The sequence below is a fragment of the Cyclopterus lumpus genome, chromosome 4 (genome assembly GCF_009769545.1).
Source record: "Cyclopterus lumpus isolate fCycLum1 chromosome 4, fCycLum1.pri, whole genome shotgun sequence".
NCBI classification, from domain to species: domain Eukaryota; kingdom Metazoa; phylum Chordata; class Actinopteri; order Perciformes; family Cyclopteridae; genus Cyclopterus; species Cyclopterus lumpus.
In genome coordinates, this window is record NC_046969.1 from 10,654,436 (window position 1) to 10,676,258 (window position 21,823).

The 21,823-nt window shown below is 41.2% G+C and overlaps 2 protein-coding genes across 2 annotated transcripts in view; both read left to right on the forward strand.

Moving 5' to 3' along the window:
• The window catches only part of LOC117730064 (glypican-5-like), a 39,672-nt gene extending 38,856 nt beyond the window's left edge, over window positions 1-816 (forward strand). Inside the window, exons 11-12 of the mRNA XM_034531550.1 lie at window positions 510-616; window positions 713-816. Of these exons, the coding sequence (XP_034387441.1) occupies window positions 510-616; window positions 713-808 (203 nt within the window). The 3' untranslated portion in view covers window positions 809-816. The remainder of the gene's footprint in view (window positions 1-509; window positions 617-712) is intronic.
• Window positions 817-9,713: 8,897 nt separating this feature from the next.
• LOC117729806 (glypican-1-like) overlaps window positions 9,714-21,823 on the forward strand; it is a 34,582-nt gene continuing 22,472 nt past the window's right edge. Inside the window, exon 1 of the mRNA XM_034531177.1 lies at window positions 9,714-10,020. Within this exon, the coding sequence (XP_034387068.1) occupies window positions 9,870-10,020 (151 nt within the window). The 5' untranslated portion in view covers window positions 9,714-9,869. The remainder of the gene's footprint in view (window positions 10,021-21,823) is intronic.

The following is a 21,823-nucleotide window of genomic DNA, read 5'->3' on the forward strand; positions in this document are numbered from 1 at the left end:
TCTGTGTGTGTGTTTTTTATGTGTGTAAGGTCACAGTATTTGTGGTGGGTTGAAATTCATAAATTTGTTTAGGCCTAAACAACAACAAAAACAGCCATAAATAACGTAAGCTTACCTTCAGGCAGTATAACACATACTTTATTTTGGATTACATATTTGGAGAGCATTTAGATCTTTGAAATTAAACAAATGAGAAGTCAAGCAAAATTAGAAGCAGAAATAAGAAGCTAAGCCTATACTTCACATTTGTATGGCAATCATGAGCAAACTGCATTGGACACACTTCAATTAAATCACACAATCCACTTCTTTATAATGACTAGTGTCAAATTACATCCACTCCTTATAATCAGTTTACATGCTCATATTTGGAGCAGACCAAGCAGCGTTTCTAAAGGGAACCTCAGCTCTTCTGATTGGACAGTGTGGCACACAATCACTGCTCCACTTGGGCACTCATGCTGTGATGTACTCTGTCTTTCACTGCTTCTGTTCAGGTGACCAAACAGGTGACATATCCAGCGGTCATCGTGCAGTAACAAAGGACATGGCTCCTCCTCCTCCTCCTCCTCCTCCTCCTCGCCCCGTCCCTCCTCATCACCTCTCACCTCCACAGGTAGATCACGGCTGTTCCTCCTTTCACGGCCATTCTCTCCTTCCCCTGGCCCTCTGTTCTTCTTGTCATATAACATTATCGCATGATCTCTGTTAGGTGGTTGTTCGAGGCTCAGCCGACACGTTGTCTATTGGACCTTTGACCGTGGCGACCCTGCTGCTTCTACTGCTGTCGTCATGGGAACACCGCTGATCACTGAGAGGCGGTCTGACAGAGACTAAAAAGACTTAAGAGACAACCACAACGGTTTTGTGTTGAAGTTGAGTATTTGGAGTTGCTGTAAGTACAGGTCAACCACTCTGATTGTTTTTGTTTTGGGTGGGACGAGCTGTCGATTCATCACAGCTGCAGGTGCACTGTATGCATTTCTATGTTACCTGTACTGACCTCCACATGTGTTTGTTTATGTGTATTTAACTCTGATAGGATAGACTGCACAGCACTACTGACTTTTTTTGAAGAGAGATGTAAATACAAATATATATATATTATATATTTATATAAGGAATTTCTATAGATAAAAATGGCTTGATGTGTAAATAGAGAATAATATAGAAGTTTAGTTTAGTTTGACCTTGACAGAGACGGCTGTAGTTCGAGCTGAAGCAGCAATGTACTTACAGCGAAGGCACACTCGTGAGGACGTGTTCATTTTGAAGAGAACTCGGCACTCGATGGTCAAAACAATCTATAATGCGATACTTCAAACCATTTACAGATGGCTATGAAGCATAATGAAGAACTTGACAGCGTGGCCTGTAAGTCTGTGCAGATTGAAGCCCATCCGGCACTTTCTTTCACATAAACATGCCGCTTGTTCACGCAAGCTGGCGATTCTTTTTTTACATTTCTGCAGCAAGCATGCTGAGAGACTTAACTGCTAGTTTGACACATATAACACCTTTTTATATTAGTTGTGGGAAAACTACTGAGTTAACACTATTTCCATCTCAAGCTGTACAGTGTGCAGTTGTAAAAGCCGCAGAGGGAGGGACGTTGACAGCTTCCATGTCAACTTCAATTTCAGTGCCCCGGCCATGCTCGGCAGAAAGCTCTGTTATAAATAAAAGTATCATAAACAATAAAATGCATCTTAAACATGAGAAGACTCAGTATGGCCCACATGCAGCAGCAACAAGACATTTTTAGACATTCATTTTAAATCTCGTTGTCATGATTGTCTGATTGGGAGTGACTCCATTTTCTCTCATAGTCCTTTTAATTTCGCAGAAATGTGATTGACTGCTGAGACAACATAAAAAATACCATTAAGATCCTACACGTGTAAGTTATCCGGGCAGTGAGCCCAAATACTGTATTAGCTAGTGGGATGCTTTTACAAGATAATCTGTCAAACAAATGTGATATTACTTGATTCATTTTTAAACGCCATATCCAAATGAGATGATATTTTGGATATGAGCCAACCCCTTCATCTTTGACAGCTCTTGTTCTACGACCTACATAAACAAAGTTTTGAAAATGTAAACAATTTATTTGATATGCCTATTCTTTAGCTAAACATAAAATAATGAGCATTGACAGCCCTCTTGGGTAATAATTCAAATGAAATCAACTGGAAAGTGAAGGTCAAATTGATAATATGCTGTGACAAGTAATCCTGCGGATGCTCACCTTTAACGGATCGCAGGTTAAAATCTTTGCAGTGAATGAAGTGTGAATATTTGTAGTGCATGTTTGTATATAGGACCAAGCAAATGTTTTTCATATCGACAATAGAAGGGACTTTTTGTCGTTCCTATTGCACGGTGTTGTTATAATGCTTCACAGCATGTGTGTTGAGGCACACTGGTGTCACAGAGGGGGCTGTGCTGTGTGTCATCGTCAAATAGATTTAATTAAATGTACTTTATCAAGGTTTAACAGCTCTTTTTGTGTAGATATCCTAATGTTGTTGTAGCAGTATGCAGGAACACCAGGATGCAATGAACAGCCAGTTAGCTACAGTAGTATGGTTTCTCTCCCACGCTCTGAAAACCACTGTGGTAATTTTTTATTTGACTTAACCAGTGACTCTCATGTGAAACGTAAATAAACCTACTGTAATACATTGTGTCCTGCTACCCTGTTGTGTCATTAATCTACAGCTTAATATCATCAGTAATAAACTGTTTTCAAGTACATACTGGACTTTGTCTCTTATATATTGTGTAACTGTTTTAGTGTAAGATGAGTGACAGATATTGCTGAAATGAAGTGTAATTAAAATGTGTTACTCTAAATGTGCAGTGTATTTGTTTTTACCATCAGAGCATCCAACATATTTGGGATGCTAAAATGGGTTAAATCATAGAGCAGTTTAGTGCCATCCGCGCCTTATGTGTACATATATATGGGAACGCAGCTGCAGCTCCTTGGCCTCTGGCCCTTTGAGAGATTACTGTGATTGGATTGGCATGGTCAGGAAGTTGGCACGGATCGCTGGGCTGGCACAGGAAACTGCCAGGGGATGATGGGAAATAAAGACATCATTGAATGCAAATTGCTACAGAGAGGAAGACAGAGAGAGAGGGAGAAAGAGAGCATGAATTAAAAAAGACTGTGAGAAGGAGGAGCGTTCCCATTACTCATCCCAATGATGTATTTAAATGCAATATTTAAATATTTGTATTCAGTGTTGTTGGTTTATATTTGAACTCGCACCAATCCTGCAGCAGGCAAAAGAGGGCAAAGGGCCAGTGTACTCTGCCCATCCCTGGACATAAGAGCACGGAGACTGAAAGGTAGGCAACGGGCAGGAGGAGGAGAGGTGAAGAGGGATGCATCAGGTTTCATGACGGAGAGACGGAGCGAGACGGGGGATTTGCAGGATGTTGTTTCAACAAGCTGAATAAAATCCTTCCTCTGTGCCAGCACTAATGAAATCAGTGCTCTGATTATTTTAACCCTGTCAAAAGGTTCTAATTATTCATGTTCCTATCCTCGCCAGGGTTTGCCACCTTTGAGACAATCATTATATCCGATTACTCATTGTGTACATGTTGCAGCTCTCCATGGTGTCATAGCTGTTTGAAGCTATACAAGCATAACCAGAGGCTTTCTAAGGGATAGAGCTGCGTGGTGATCAACTGGGAAGACACAAAAAAACTGGATTTTATAATTGTTTTTTAAGTCTATGACAAGACTATAAATGTCAAATTAGAAAACGCATGCTCTCCACTAGACAGCATTTATTATTTAAATCTAAATCCATCCATCTGGAAAGGGGCCCATGATTTCTGATCTGCCTGAATCAAGTACTAGTTCAACTTATGTGTCTGTACTTCTTTATACTGAAGAACTGCAACCTGTGATTGAAGAAGAAGATATTTTACCTCAGTAAGTACAATAATCTAATAATAATTGGAACTCTTCTCCCTCAGGTGTTCAAATCATTTAAGTACTCTTTTGTGAATGTGAAAAGCCAATTGTTTTCTGAAGCTTCCACGGTTATTAACAGAGCCTTTTATATCAATGACTGCTGATGGAATCTGCATGGCAGTGGTGTGGCAATAATTGGGGATTAGATTTTTAGCATTGATTTAACCCTGAAAGATGATAAACTTCACAGTGGTTGGCAGCCTCCTTTTCCACAGTCTATGATATGCCAACATGGAGCAGCTCTGCTGAAGCAATCAGGGATCAAGTGTCTTGCTGACACATCAGTTTCTGTGTGAAAAGAGAGCCCTGAATCATCTCACTATCCTTAACACGCCCATAGTGTCCCAGTCATCCCTTTTATGCTCTAAATTACTAATCGTTGCCAGGAAAACCAGCAACTGCTGATTATTTTTTTGCAATGAAAGAGCAGCTGGAACAAGCAACAAGCAATTATTATCTCCTTTTGAGTTAGCAAGGTTGCCTCTTGACACATCCAGCATCAGCTCTGTCTCCTAAAATATAGTTTCCCACACAGCAATACTGCATTGTGATTGAAGTTTCCAGACTTTATTTATTTAGCTTTTGACGTATAAGAAAGACCTTTCAAATGAGTCCACTGAAGTCTGCACAGGTCAGAGATCAGGCTGATGGATAGAGACAAAGGAGACTGCAGTTTGTGTCCCATGCATTCAAAGTACGTTTGATGTCTAAGCATAACCAGGTACACTGGTTTGTTGCTGGTCCAACCTACTGTGTTCAGTACGAACCTAGCCTGCACAGGTCTTGCTAATAAGGTTAACAGCTCAGCAGCTAACTATTTACAACATAGAGACACAATAACACAAAAACTCACAAGACGTGTGTGTGAATCAGATTTGGCTCCTATTCCTGTGTCACATGTATTTCATTAGATTAAAGTGCTCTCCTTTGCAAAGATGTGCCATGTCTGTCTCATGAGCCAATCAAAGCAGTCAGGGCTTTTCAGGAGGCGGGGCTTAAAGAGACAGGTGCAAAAAAGGAGCGTTTCAAACAGAGGGCGAACACAGGTATATTCAGACGGAAAGAATGAGATGTTTTTAAACATTAAAGCATTCAAACGTGTTTTAAGATGAAACCCAAAATACAAGTATGAAACTCTAAAATGAGCATGATTCACGCTGCCCTGATTCAGTAAAGTCAGTTTCAGGTACAGATTTGTTCGTACACGTCGTGTTGATATTTCAGTTTGATCTGATGATCTGGATGACATCTAGTATTTCTCTCCCATGTCATTTTGTTAGCGCATATCTGCCATGGCTCAGAGATATTATTTTAAAAGACAGATAATTGTGTGGCAGGTAAGCTATTAAAATGTCATCATGTATGATGTATTGGTTGTACGTAGTGCGGGTGAGCTCTTTGATAGACACATAGGAGTGTATGCTGTGTCTTCAAAGGGTCCACTGCTGTTAATTATCTCTTGGTTCTGCTACAGATGCTACCAAGAATGACGTGGGAGTCAAGAGTGCCAATGGTTTAAAATCTGCTGAGAAGGAAGTATTTGTCTTACAGACTTGAAGGGAGAATGAGGAGAATCGAAAGGTACTCCAGCACAACACATTACAGGTCAGAGCAGGCTAAGCTGCAATGTCTTTCAATATTTTTCTCCCTGACATCTTAATGCTCTGATGCTTCTCAAGCATGGACCTGGAAACGCATGAGCCCTTTGATGTATCTGTATGATACTAAAAGGCTAAGTGTGTGTGGAGAGCAAGGTGCAAAGATGGCGAACAGGGAATAGACTGAAAAAGTATTAAAGTATTAAAAGGTTCTACAGTGTGTGGGCTTAGGTGGGGGCAGATGAAAGAGTGCAGGACGTTCAGATGAGGAGAAATTGGAAGAAAACCAGACTGATGCTGAGTTTAAAAGAGACTGGGCTAAGCTGATGAAGCTCAGTCATGTGGTTAATTCAAGTGAGTGTCAATGACCTGGTATGACTTGCCTCACATAATGTCTTCAGCAAAGATCTTAGAGCTCCAGAATTTGATAGAGACTCAGTTTAGAGGGAATGTTCTTGCTCAGTACAACGGGACTATAGTTTTTCTTTTTTTCCGACACAAACAACGTTTAGTCAGCGTTGGCTCAGTGGCCCGCAGTGAGATCCTGTGGCGCCAAAAAGGAAGATGGGATAAGACTCGACTCGTCCACAGACACTATCCATATTGTTGCATGGATTAACCAACTGAATATGTGTGCAGTTCCGACCCGTCTCCAATAGTGACACCTTTGATTTTTGCTGATGTGGAGCTCAATTACCGTTTCCTTGCATCATGGTGGATTATCCACTCATCTATCCATTATCCCATTATCCAAACCACTCTCTGACATTGGGCTAAAGCAGGGAACACCCTGGACAGGTCGCAGAGCACATAGACATGGACAACCACTCACGCTCACCTTCACACCGACGGGTCATTTGGAGTCCTTAAATCCTCAATTGAGTTAAGCTGCATCTCTTTGGAAGGGATCGGGTGTTGCTTTGAGGTGACAGTGCTAGCCACTACACCTCTATGCATGTTCATAGCAGATTTTAATAGTTAGTTTACTATATTATATTATAATTTGTATTATATTAGCAGTATGCTATCTTTTTGACAACATATGTTCACACACAGACCTGTCAAAGTAACCATTTTACCATGATGACACACACAACAACTGACAACAATACCAATGTCGTTGTCTAGTAAAGCTATTCTCATCCTAAATCCTATCAATACGTTTTCATAACAGGAAGATGGCATGAAGACAGATGTGGTCTGAGAGGGAAGCTGCTATACTTCACATGTTCCTCATCATTTTATCTCACTGAGAACTGATACAACACGTCTTTCTCCCTGAGGGCTGAAGTGGCTGGCATGTTGCTTTTAACACATGAATCCTCAGGGCATTTAGCCTGCCAAGGCAATAAACCATTGGCTGGATTAACACCTGCTCTCACACTCTATCGGTGTGTATGGAGCGGAGCAAGTGGGATTATGTGGAAGTGGAGCTCTAATTCTCTCTGAATTAGCTGGCCCATGAAGGTGTGACCTTCAGGTTTGGCTGAACTCGTTCAAATTAGTCGTTCCAGCCAAAAAATAAATGGTGTATTTGACCTGGAAGTTGTCCTCAAACAGGCAACAAAGTGGTCGTTAACTCCACGATACCCAATTTTATAGGAAAGGTAGTGACATTTAACTTCAGTTCAAGATGGCAAAGGTGTGCTTGGTATGTCATAAATAAAAAAGGCCTCTAGATCAACATGTTCAGGCTGCTGACAGAAAGGTTTATAACTAGCTTAATGCTTACACCTGGCACTGAAGTTTTTCCTTTGTGTAGTTCAGTAATTAATGACCGCCATCATGTGATTGTTCATAAGGAGTTGACGAGGACCAGCTGAGTGCACCATGGGCCTTATGTACACATCTCACAGGTGTAAATAATAAAATGAATGGTGTTCTGATTTTAGCTTCCTCTCTTTCAGGGTCCAGGTAGTTTGCATACTGGGGCTTAGTGGGACACCTAAATCCAACCGAGTCATTGCTAGTGTTATCGATAACACCTCCGAATTGACCAGCATGCTGCAAAGGAAGGATACTTTAGTTGTGTCTTGATGACAACAAGGGTTTTTCAGTTCTTGGCTAATCTTTTGGGTTCAGTTTACTACCTGCTCTCTGCAGGCCAACCAAGTTTTTCAAAACCAAACAGATCAGAAGTTTGGATAAGCAGTGTTTGTACTGTCTTGAGTGTTACATGGTTATTAAAAGATCAAACTGTGTTCAGAGTTTCTGACAATAATAGTGTGTTAAAGAAGTAGACACTGAGGTACAGTACACATAGTTACCTAATGTTCCGTATGTATTATTATTAATTAACATGTCTTAACCTTGAGCCTGAAGCATGAGCAGTGCTCACCGTTACCTTCACTCTCCTCTGCCACATCCAATTTAAAAGTAATTAGGGCGCATGTAAACCCTCTGTGGTTTAAGTTGATTCTATTCCAGCAGCATCTCTGAGGTGTGAGTCAGATTTTAAGGCTGCCTGTGACCTTTCCCTGGTAGCCGATGGACCCGGCACTGCTGATTTGGAGGACGGAGGAAGATTGGGGAGCGTCTGACAGCTTATCGGTCACGTCCGTCAACCCTGCCAGAGGAAGGCACTGAATCCTCACTAGACGCTTCCCTGCAGGGATAGCGTGTCTACAGCTTTGTTTTGTTTTCCAAAATGTTCTTTTTTTTATCTTTCTTTCCCATTTTATGAAGTTACTAGCAAAAGAAAAGGTACCCTTGAACCTCCGATCCAGATCTCAATATCATTGTTTAAGTGTGATGAAAGATTTGACTCGTGTTCCAACGCTGCAGGCCGACTGCGGTTGAAGAATAAATCAGTTTGTATCCCTTTAGCTTTGAATCTTCAAAAGATGTTTGACACAATACATTGTTTATCATGCTTATCATATCTATTGTATCCCTTGTACTTTTGATATTATATTTTATTTAATTATAGAGCAGAAAGTATTTTCCATGCAAAGTACCTCGGCCATTTTAAAATAATGTAATTGGTTGATATGCTTTAAATAGCATAACATTTATGAATACAGACATCCGATTATTTTGTTTCACGTGATTTTAAGTTCAATTACAACATGTTGTATTTTTTTAACTAAAATGTAAGCAAATCATCATAAAGGTTTCATCATTTATTTTTAAGCACTGCAATTGTACACATTGTTCTGGCTGAAGATAGATATTTGGGATTCAAAACATGGATCCCTATTTAATTTCATACTTTTTCTTTATTTGTGATTTGTTATCATTTTAAGCCTTCATTTTTGAGGATTGTGTCTAGGAATAATTAAACCATTTTCAATGAATGAGAAATACATATTATACATTGATGATGGGGAATCCCTGGAATACCATTCTTCGACGCTTTTCCCCCTGATAGCACGACCTGCAGGCGGCGCTGTTCAGGCCCTGGTCCTGCAGCAGAGGACACGCGCTCACATTCACACACAAAGAGAGAGCAATAGAGAGAGAGAGAGAGAGAGAGAGAGAGAGAGAGAGAGAGAGCATCGACACTTTCTACCACACACCGTCTCCAACACTCATGTCATTGTCCCAACGACTGGAAAGAGGGATTTAGCGGGCAGTTCTTCTCCTGTCCGAAATCTCCGTTAACTACCGGATGTTGCTTTTTTGTTCCCTTTAAACGGGCTGATTTCCATAATCATGAACCGGTAGTCTACGCGTGGTGGATCTGCACCCCTTTGACTTAGCGACACCTGCTCCCCCCCCCTCACACACACACACACACACACACGCACACACACACACACACACACTCTCTCTCTCTCTTTCTCTCTGTCTCCTTTCCTCTCTCTTTTGTCTCTGACATCTCTGCATCTCACAGCCAGCAGCGCTGAGGAGGAGGAGGAGAAGGAGGAGGAGGAGGAGGAGGAGGAGCGGGGTGTACCTGACACCTACAGCCGCGCGTCGCAGCTCTTCTCCCGCAGAAACAGGCAGCACTTGCACGCCCCGGGTGCCTTTTACTCTCGCCAGTGTTGTCCGTGCGTGAGTTAACCGGAGCTCTGTGCAGTTTGGACGGGGTTCAGTGTTTCTCCTCACAGACTTAAAACTCTTACACATTATATATATATATATATATATATATATATATATATATATATATATATATATATATATATATATTTATATATAAATATATATAAAAAAGCAACACAACGCTGAAGACAGGGGTCTTCTAAGAACTCCTGCTTAATTCACTCGGACCAGAAATCTTCAGGATTTTCTGACTGACTGTAAGAAAGAAAAGGACTACACTTCAGAAGATGCGTCTCCCGGTGCTCCTCTGTGTCTCGCTGTGTTTGTCCGCAGCACCGGGCCCGGTGGCCGGGGCGGACAGGAGCTGCACCGACCTGCGGCAGTTCTACACCGGGAAAGGCTTCACTCTGGTGGAGGTCCCCCAGACAGAGATCTCCGGTGAGTTTCGGGGAGATTTACAGAAAAGACACACACGCAATGCCACGCACTTCGAACCACTTATTAAGTCGGTCTTTGTGATTATGATTAAAACATGAAATCGCTGGCTTGCTCAAATATGAAAAAAATGATGTTGTGGATATAATGTTCTCAACGATGAGTTTTCTCGTAAATTGTGGCAACAGTGTGAATGCTCGGGGAGTGTTTTGTGAATACCTAAAGCTAGTTTCCCCAAGTTTTAAGTTGCATTAACATGTTTTATCGTTCAGAATGGCAGGTTTGATCATATTAGGCTATATCTCATTTTACGGCTCTTATTGTGAAATTCTCTTCATACACCCCTTTTCCCCCCATTCCACTCCCTGAGCAATGCACCCATCATAACTGAGGTGTTTCCCAGTCGATGCTCATCTCTGGGCTTTCTGGGGCATTTTCATTGTCTGCTGAAGTCCGGTTTGCAGATTGGTGGGTGTGAGCAATGTGTCTGGTGGCGCTATTATGGTCTTTTCAGGGCATTTATGGTTATTTGCTGATGTTTGCACTGCAGGTGTGAACATCTTTTCACATAAACAATAGAGGAGGATGTAGATTTGCTTTCTGCTCGTGTCTGCTGCAACTCCATGTTGAACCACACTAATGTGTTCTGGGACATTTTTCATTGTCTGCTCTGCTCAGGACTGCAGGCGTGGGGTGTGCATGTGTATATATGTTTGTGTGTGTGTGTATGTGTGACTGAATAGATGCTGAAATGGCCTGTTTATTCAATTTGCATAAAGTAATAATTTAAGCTAGCCTGGGGCAATATCCAATAGAAAGCCAGCTCAGCAGGATCACCCGCTGTCCCAAAGTTGGACACAGTAAAACTCATGATTGTTATTTTATTCTTTGGTTTCATTGTGGCACCCTCTCTAGTCAGTCAGACCATTCAAGCAATCATGTGTTCATTCAATTAGTCAATTACCCAGTCAGTCAATTAACCAATCAGCTCAACCCTCAGTCAGCCAACCAGACATCACACATCACAGTCTCTGTGCCTCATCTCTCTGGTCTCTGGCCACTCTTCACACATACTGATTAAATTGTCCACGGCCTTGAGGAAAGTGCAAATGGGAAATGTAGAAATGGGAGTTGTTTCCCCCTTCAAGGCAATCGCCGGACTCTCTGTCTCTTCCTTTGCTTCAAAGATGTACAGAGGAGGAGGAGACGAAAGAGAGGTGAGACTGAGGTGTGTCTATGTGCTCAGCGTGTATGATCTGAAGGTCATTTTATGTTGTGTCAAAGAAAATAGTCGTGTGCGGGGGTGAGTTATTAATATTGAATGTGTGTGTGTGTTTTAAAAAAAAAATAGAGACCAACAAAAAAGACAGGATTGAGCCAAAAGACAGAAACAGACATAAAAAGAGACAGACAGTGAGGTGGGCTGACAGAGACAGAGCAAGTGAGTCAGTCGAGGTCTCAGTCAAACCCGACATGCCCCCCCCCCCTCCCCCCTCCTTTCCATTAAAAACTCATCTTTTATTGACAGATGAAAAACACAATGCTTCAGTCACTTGGACCTTGATCTGCTCCAGTTATTTGAGCCAGAGTTCCTCCTCCCCAGAACCCATTAAAAAAAACTGACAACCAGATAGGACCCGGGCCTCTTCAATCTTTCTCATCCCGGAGACCCAAGGTTGGTAAATGTAACTTTTTTCCGCTTAGAGAGAAACCGACTCCCCTGGACTCCTGTCAGTGTCACTCTGGAGGGTGTTGGGGTCGCGTGGTGAGGGTTCCTCCTCTCGGTGCAACCGGCTGGTTGCGCACCTGAAATGCTGATTCATTCATTTGGATGCCTTTTCTGCACCTGTACGGCCATGAGGAGCAACATTGATTGTTTGGATGATGCAACTTCATTGTTACAGTTTATTTAGGGCTCAAAAGTCACTAGTCCATGCACAACTCTTATGTTGTTGTTTTAACTTAGAGCTTATGCGATTTATTTTTCTTCTCAATGTCTCCATAGGTTCATACAGACATCATTTAAAAAATCATTCTTCTTTGATGCCACTGCTGCCTGTCAGATCGTATTAAAGGTCTTAAAACTGACAGGCGGAGGACTGCTGGAGGAATTTAAGGCAATTTTAAGGATAGCAGATCTGGAATGTCTCTTTTTTTCAAATATAGGACTCTGCAGTTAACATAATTAGTAACTAGTAACTAATTAGTTACAAAATCCTCACAATACTAATTTAATTTACTCCACTTTAACGTGTGAATATGTGATTTTGTAAGCCATAAGTGTTTTGTCTGATTGTGCAGCTTTCCTAAGAGGGAGCCGAATAAAGTTATATTAATAGAATAACACGTAAACATGTTTTACTGAACACAACATTCAGGCTTGCTTGATTTCTAAATGTATCTTTGATCATTCAGCACTGGAAACACATATATAGATTTTTCAGCCATTCCTGTATGCAGGCTCATCTTCGGAGGAGCAATCAGTTATTAATGATTGATCCAGCGGTTGCCAGTCAAGAGTAGTTCAGGATTAGTGTGACCTGCAGAGCACCATAGTGTTCGGGAAGGTTACTTCTTCTTACTGAGACCAGTGGGAGACAAAGCCCTGATACAGGATACTAATCCTGGTTAGGAATGGCTATTTAAAAAAAATCTTATGATACCGATACCTGCATCTCAGTAACAAAACAACACCTCCCTCAATACCGTAGTTTGAGAAATATATACTTGTTTTTCCACAAAACCCTTCCATAAAGTAAAAACAAACAAAACATGACAAGCGTCTTAGCACAGTGCTTAAAGAAGACCAAGTAAGAAAGTATGAAACACAATATAAAGCCATGTGTACAGAAAACAGTCTGGATATGAAATGCATGTTATTGACGGTTGTAAACAGGTTGTAAGATATGTAAGTGGATATGATAAATAGCATAATGCCAAAGTAAACAGTGTGTAATTTGACAAGCAGATGCTCCTAATTCCTGCACAGAAATGTAAGAAACAGCCTCTATTCTTCTCAACCTTTTGTTTCGTAGCTTTAAAAACCTGTGAATGGAAGTCGTCTTTCCTGCTGTCTACCTGTCTTTGTGCCTGCGAGCGTTTCTAGCTCACATTGTACCTGGTCAATAGGTAAAGACGAGCTCCTCCTATAGTGCGCGTGCGTGTGTGTGTGTGTGTGTGTGTGTGAGTATGAGTGTGTGTGTGTGTGTGTGTGTGTGTAAAAGTCAGTGAAAGCCAACACCTTCTCCAGGGAAGACACTTACTTTTATTCACACATGCATTGTCCATGCGCAGCAGCACACACCCATGTGATCGTATGACACGCAGAGACTTTATGTGTGCGTTGTGTCGCCTACACATTGAGCATTTGTCATGTATTTGCTTGTTTGATAGAACATAGACATAATGTGTGTTTTACATACTGCACTGTGTTTTAGATTACCTGATTATGATACATTACAAGTTTGGTTACCAGTCAATAACTCCTTAACAATGCTGAGTCAGCGAGGGGCCCTCCATTCATTTACATTTACAACATTGTAATGCCCTTTCTTTAGATGCACTGTACCGGTTTCCTTCTGAATTAAGTGCATATTTTTGACAGAAAAACAATACAAAGATGCATTAAATAAGCCATTTTTTACAATATTTGATGATGAAAATTATCCAGAGTGTCAATTTTCTAAAGAATGGAGAAATTATGTGCGGCATCTTATAACGCAACTGCTAAAGGTGCATCTTGCAAATGAAAACATGTATTTTTTTTACAAGGAAGTGTGGTGAGTTCAAGTGCTCGGTCAGTTTCACACGTTGTTGGGAACCTTAAGGTGAAACTATGGTCAGAGAAAAGCAAACAGCTGACCGGTTTGCGTTAGCGTTCCCTGTCTGAAGAGCATTTCCTCTCTGTGTGTTTTTAAGTTTATTTTAGCTGTCAGAATTCAGCAATACTACAAAGCCCAGCATGCGTGAGATTCAAGCCCTGCAATATTTTACCTGCTCTAGCATCCGGTGATGCTGGCATATATTTGTCCACTGTGTCTGTCGGTCCCTTGTGTGTGTGTGAGCGTTTACGCATGTGTGTGTGTGTGTGTGTGTGTGTGTATGTGTAAGAGAGGAAATTGATACTGTCCGTCATCTGTCACACATCACATGCTCACTCAGGCGCTCACAGCACACGCCACCAAGTGGAACGCCAGATACCCAGTCCACACACACACAGACACACACACACGCACACACACACACACACACACATACACACACACACACACACACAGACACACACATTCCTGCCTCCACCTCTGCATTGCTTTCCAAGATAGGCTCAGCTCTATGAGAGGAGGGTTGCCTTGTGTTTGTGAGAGAGGAGGAGGAAGGGGTGTGTGGTTGGCTAGATCAGTTAAAAGCAGACCTGTGAATCTTTCATGATGTCTGATGCAGCGACATGAGAGAGATAGACAAAGATCGAGGTGAGGAGGGAGGAGGAGGAGGAGGAGGAGGAGGAGGAGGAGGAGGGGAGAGGATGTGAGCAGAGGAGATCAGAAGGAAGAAGGGTGGAGGCTATGTCCTGTCATCTCTCCTTCATTGACATGGGATGGATGTTGCTACAACAGGTTTGATAGTTTGATACTGATCCTGGCTCCATACTCCCATATCTATTATCCAGAATGACTGTGGGGAAAGGTCCAATACATCCATTGCAACATAAAATCAAGTCAAAGTGATGAATGAGTATAAGAGTCACACAGCCCTGCTGCGTCTCCACGATGATCCCATATTAAAGGAGTGGTAGGTAGAGGAAAAAAAAGCACAAACAGTTCGATGCCTTAACATCAATCTTTGCACCTCAAATCAATGTGGTATACAAACCAGCGTTGTTTCTCAATAACCTCTGCTTCTGTCTCCCCCTGCTCTGGTTCACACCTCTCCTCACTTTTAATGTTTACTTCTTTTAGACGCTATTTTTACCTCCTCCTCCTCCTCCTCCTAGTCCCCCTCTTCGCATCTTTCTCCCCCTCTCGGGGGGAGTCGAGCGTCCATCTGTTTTCCAAATGAAAAGATGCTCAGTTTGTCTGATGTAGTTGACTCAGTGGTTGTTTGGTTGCTTTATGAGTCAACGCTCTTAATACATATGCTCCACGGGGCCCCATTCACTGTGTGTGTGAGCGTGCATGTGTGTGTGTGGGATGAAGATTTATTGGTGTAACATGCATTTACATAATGAAATGACCTGGTGCCGAACTGGTTATACTGGTAGTTTCTGAGCTGATTCTTCAGTTACGTTAATGCAATCAAATAGCATACTCATTCAATAATGGAACAATTAGTGGATCAATTAAAAAAAAAATATATATATATATAATAAATTATATTATAAAAATATATAAAATGTGTATATGTTCTGGTTAATTAAGTAATTGAGTGGAAAAAACTGCACAATAGAAAATGAAAGTTACTTGCAGCCCTACATTCCTCGATTACTGCATTAATGTTCAGCAAAGAGTTCAAATACATTTTCATCGTGCATTTTTATTGACACATTCGTCATCTACATCTGATAAAAAAGAATAATGAACTATGTTTCATCAAGTAATAGAGTGCAACGTGATATATAGACGTGTAGTAATTTCACTCGCAGTTGAAGCATTTCTAATAACTTCTTCTGACAGTGAAGCGACAGGACGGGAATGGATGAGATGTGTCGGCTTAGTGCGATCACTCGCCGTTGCAGCTCCGCTTATTAACTGCCATGCAATGGCGGTTTGTAATTTAAGGGAAGGACACAAGTGCAGTCCCCTCAGTGAGTTATCGACAGGCGGTATTAGAGAATGGAGCGGCGCTTTACAAAGCCTCTCATGGCAGGCAGGATTTCTATTACAAGGATTGATATCCATTGTTATAATTCAAGTCCTGAGCAGAATAAATGTCAATAAGATTAAACACAATCAGTACAGTTTTCCATGACATTGATTCATCATTATGTAATGAGCTGATTCTGTTTGATTGTCTTGTATAAATACACACTAAGTTGCAAGTATATTAGGTACACCGAGCTAAAACTAATGCAGTGAAATACAACTCTGCTGACATAAATCTTTCTTTCATCAAGGAGGATTTATTGCAGGACACAAAAAGATGTTTCTGTTATTTAGCCTCCGCTGATTGATATATAAATGGGGTGAACAAAATTAAAGGAGCACCTGCTAGAAACACCGCTGTCTCAATGAAAACCAAGAATCATGACCATACGGCTTTACTGCGGGACTGCTGTATTAGTTTTAGCTCAGTGTCATATATCATATCATTTAGTGTTATATAATAATAAGTTATGTTTGTGAATCTTACAGACCAATAGAGTTGGTTAGTTTGCTGATCATTTGTGGAGAATGCAAATAATGTGGATAACTTAATAACACTCATCGTACATGCAGTCAAACATCAATGCATTGAAGTTGCTCATGGAAATATCAAGCTGCTGCTACAACACAAAGTAAGACCAACAGAAAAGGACTGAAAATCAATAAGGAACAATCTAATTTGTCAAGTAAAACAATGAAAAGGTCCATAAAACATAATGTATTCACATGGGAATTTGCATTCAATCTACAGCCAAGAATGTGTATCGGTCCAATTAGACTCAGCATGTGGAATGAGTACGCTGGTACTGTACAGCTACCAGGGGACACATTACAGTATTACCGCTAATCACATAGTTTGTAAGTATTTTCCTCAAACCCCAGCAGGGTTTTTTTATCCGTTTTATAGCTTGAACGATCTCCGTAGAAGGACATATAAAACAGCTCAGTGCTTTTGTAGAATAGAGGATGTTTTTTACACGCTTGCACACCCAGAGCCCCGATAGGATCTCCGTATTATCTCAGGACGATCTCGTAGAGGGTGATTGGGCCTCTGTGGCTGCTGTATCTGTCACAGCTCTACGAGCTAACTTAGCACCAGTTTCCAATAGCAACAGAGGGCAGTGATCACGATACATTACAAGTTAGTGGAGTGAACAGATGATTGATTTTAATGTCGATGAAGTGTATCTAAAAAGCCAGATCCATAAGGGATCATGCGGACACTTTCACCTGAATCCAAGTGTGAACTCTTTTGCTGCTTGCCCCCCTCTGGAGGGTAAAGTGTGTACAATTAAGAGAGAACGTGAGACTAAATGCCGCATCTCAAGAAAGGACCCTTCACAGGGGGTGTTTCGTGTTCCCATGTGTGTCTCAGATTGAGGCCGATAACTAGACATGTTTCTGTGAAAATCCAAACTTCATGCACATCTGCTGTGTTTTTGTTTCTATGAGCTTTACTGTGCTCCGATAGCCAGTTCCCCTCATACTTTTCTTTCCATTTTGTATTATTTATTATTTTAACATCCTGAAGTGTTGGCTCGGAGGCTATTTCATGTTATTCTTTATTGTTATTTTTTATGGCATTTCTGTTTAATTAGTTAGTTTGCTGGAGAAGATGGAGAAGTTTATTGTGTCCCTGAATTTTTCAAAATGTATTACATTTTGTGCAGTAAATACAACACAGTTCTTACAAAGCCTTGCCCAAAGGCACCATGGGAGACATAATAATACATTTTGTGTGAATAGACTTCCAGGCGAACGAAGAAGCGCTTCTTACCTAATTAAAATAGCTGCTTTGCATTTTCCTAACATTTGTTTTGAATCTTGTGAGACCTTGTCATTCATAGTCACGCTAGGCAGCAATAAAATAGGTTGAACCTACCCTGGCTTTGACAAACCCCCATGTTTTGTGACGAGTTGGCACGACTCCTCTATAAAGCACATTGGTGATGTGTTCGTACTCCAGAGCAACATGCTGACCTCTAATGTTTGTGGTACATTGACATACCAATAGCATAACTCATAAGTACTACACTGATTTCTCTGCACTTCATTGACGTTCAATGCCAACTTCATCAATGAACGATGCAATCTCATTGCAGTAAACAATTGGCAAACTAGCCTCGCAGTACTTGTAATCAGCATTTTAATAACAGCGCATGCACAATTTCCCCTCAGATAGTTATTGTTTTAAATGATAACCCTTTTTTATCAACTGCATGGGAGCTACAGATGGTGTTTGTGTGCATTACATCAAAGGCTTCAACAGAGTTTCAAATGTGCAGAACGCTGTCATTTCCTTAGTCAAACGTCAGATCACATTCCTGTCCGGCTCCCTTAAAAACCCTGTGCCTGTTCTCCCAGCAGCTCTAATCAGGCAGCGAGTGCCACATTCATTCAGTTTCCTCCACTGTTCTGACATTGAAGTCTTGACCTGGAAACGGCTGACCTCGGGGCTGTGACCTAATGTTCCCCCGACCACAGAGATTGTATGCTCCCTGCTGAGAAAGAGCAGGGACGGAGAATCTGCCCCCGACGTGCCCCCATTACCCCTCATCACACATTCACATACTCTCTATTTGCTTCCTCGTCGACCCCACCACCAGCACTGTGCATTTGGATTAGAGCCTGGTGTCTAATCTCCTGCTAATCCCGGCCTGATAATCTACGTGTTAACCGTTTTTCAGATCACAGCATGCCAGTTAATGCACTGACCTAGAGGAAATAACACACTCTCTCCTTGAGTAATTGCATATTGTTTCTGTCTGTTTGACCCCTCAGCGTGTTTATTTTTGCAGAAACACTCATTATTTCATATAAATCTCTTTTTGATTCATCACAGGGCAACATAATCTCTTGTTACGATCAACAATGCAAACAAGGACTAATCCCAGCAGTCAAAGATAGCTGATTGATCCTTGATTTATCCACATACTCACACAAACGTGCACCGTCAGACACCGACTCGGGATTTATGCCTGAGCATGGCACACATCAGTTGGCACTTTTTTACAGACTGAGTGAAGGGAAGTCAAAGCAGTAGTTAGTTTAAGAGCCTTTAACTACTCCCAGAAATAACATAGAATTATGGTATTATACGGTGAAGCTGTTGCCATGTGAACACACGCACACACACATGCACACACAGATGCACACACGTACACACTTGCTGGGCAGCAGACAGGGCTGGACTGTGGCGCGGTGAGGTATTTTTAGTTCAGTAATTGTATAAAATAAGGAAAGGTTCACCCAAAACACTGGTAGCCTACACCTCCCTCTCCTCCACTCTCTGCCTCATTCCTCCGTCATTCACCCTTTTATTCCCTTTTTGATTTCCTTTTTTATAAGTCTGGTCTCAAGACCTTAATAGATTCAACAATTAGATGTGTCATTGCTCTGTGTTGCATGTTTGTTGTGTCTCAATAAACGTGCCTATAAACAATAAACACAGTATTTCATATATATTGACCATGGTTAATGCGCTATATAAAGAATGGGCAAAGCAAGTGGTGGCACTTAAAAAGCACTACCGTCCACCACTTTGATTCAGACTGAAATATCTCAAAATAGCATCCTTTTGTGAGAATGTTAGCACCCTGATTTTAGCATGAAGCGTCACCCAAGTGCGGCCTCTCAGAGCTGCGAGCGAGGCTGCAGACTCTCAGAGTTGTTCAATGAAGGCTGCAACTATTCATTTCCCGTATGAATTAATCTGACGATAATGTTCTCGATTATTAGATTCATCCCTTAGTTTTTGAAATATATAAAACACATATAAAGATAGGTCAATCTAAAAGGTATCTTTTCTTCCAGACACGCCATGAGATGGACGTGCGATTTCAAAATACAAATTTCATGATCACAAAAGTCAAAGAAAAAGAAAGAAAACACTCACAATGGATCATTTGAAAGCTGGGGACGTTATATGTGAAAAGTTGGCATTGTTGCTTGAAATAGAAATTAAGAATAATTAATCATCAACATATTGACTAATCAGTTCACCTTGACTTGAAGTACAATTTGCATCGACAAGAGACTTTGTCAGTTTTCTTTGCGGTAAACATGCAAATATTGAAATAAGCCGCAAGTCAGGCGGCCTCATGGATCTGCGTGTTGACCAGCGCGTCCAATAGCTCTGCTTGCTGAGGGAACATTGTGATGAACTGTCACAAACTGCAGTGTCATTCCTTTTTTGTGATGATAGAGAATCGTGTTCAAAGTGTCTATCAATTACGCAGTCGTTTATGAGAAACTGTGAATAAATAAGCCCAAAAAAACCCACAGAGAAAAGACGTGAGCTTGAGATTTATTAGACACTTAAAAGTAGATTACAGCTTTACAACTTACTCCATTTCCCCTTTTCTTCTCTCTCTATCTGCTTTCTCTTCAGTCTCCGGCGAAGATATTTCACTCTTCCTCTCCCTCTCCTTTCATTTCCATTTTATTGCATTCTCATCCCTCCATCTCTCTCCCCTTTCATCATTACAGCTGGATAGTAAAAAGGTAAAAGTGTACTTTGGGAGGAAGGCCATGTGGAACGTTAAATCACATCCAGGTGCCCTTAAGAGAGTGTGACACGGAAGCACACACACATGCACACAGAGGCGCCGTCAGCCCCTCATTTAGGTAGCAGTAATTTTCCGCAGTAAGTGACAGGGTTATTGTAAGACGCTCATTAAGAAAGGGAAGCAGTGAATACACGTCTGACTGAAGGGAATAAATTCAAACCAGTGCACCACTTTTACTGCTCAGCAATAATCTGCTTTGATGTGGTGTGTGTGTGTGTGTGTGTGTGTGTGTGTGTGTGTGTGTCCGTTGTAATTTTGTCCTCTAACAATTATTTTACATGTAATGTGATCACAGTATAACGTGTATCGTGTATGTGTGCACGGGACTGTGTATTTGTCTGTTCTTGCAGCTTCAAGGGTCAGAGGTCAGATCAGTTACCGCGAGACGGACCGCTACAGCGGCGACACAGTGCGGGGTCACTTCCCACGACAAACTTTCATCTCAGCAGGAGAGAGGGAGGAACAAAGAATAAGAGGGATGGGTTGATGACATGAAAGGAAATAAAATGACTGGATCGAACTCGGACTTGGAAATCTGTCTGGGACATTGAATGACATTGAAGATGAAATACTTCAATGATTATTAGAACCAACAGTGTATTTCAGACTAAATCCATCACAAGACTCAATATTATATATAACGGTCTTTAGCTAGCTAGCGCTGCGGTTCAAAGAAGAGCCCAACATGGCCATTCTTTGAACCCGTTTGGAGTGAAATATGTCTGGATTACCTTGAACCTTTGTCCAGATATGTCCCCCAGAGAATGGAGGATACTAACGTTGGCGATCCTCTGATTTTCCCTCTAGCGCCATCCACAGGTTCACATTTTGTTTTGTTTCTGCGTGAAACGTCTCATTAACTATTAGACAGATAGCAATGTGGTGCATATATCCACAACCCCCTCCCAATGAATTCTAATAACTTTCCATCATCAGTGAACATGTGTCAGCATGTCAGCATCAAGCTAAAATAAGATGTAAAGTAAACATTGTTCCATGTTAGCATTGTCATATTGAGCATGATAGCATGTTTTCACAGTGTATTTTTCACACAAACCGACCAGGGAGCCAACATATTGTAGCCAGCATAACTTCAGAGCACATATTAGATGATGACATGCATTTAGACACACTCGAGAATTCTTTATATGCGCATATAATTCTCTGTTATGACAATGTTGGTCCGTTTTTTTTTTTTTTTTTGTCGCTATCATTTGTATCAGTTATGACCGAAGTAATTACTGAGTCCAAAAGGGCAACAAACTGTTTGTGAACAAGCCAAAGTCTTTTGCCAGATGATCAAAAACATTTTATTTTAAAGGTGAAACTAAAAGTTACTGCCTGGTTGATGTGGAGATTTGTTTGAAATATGTCGTAAAA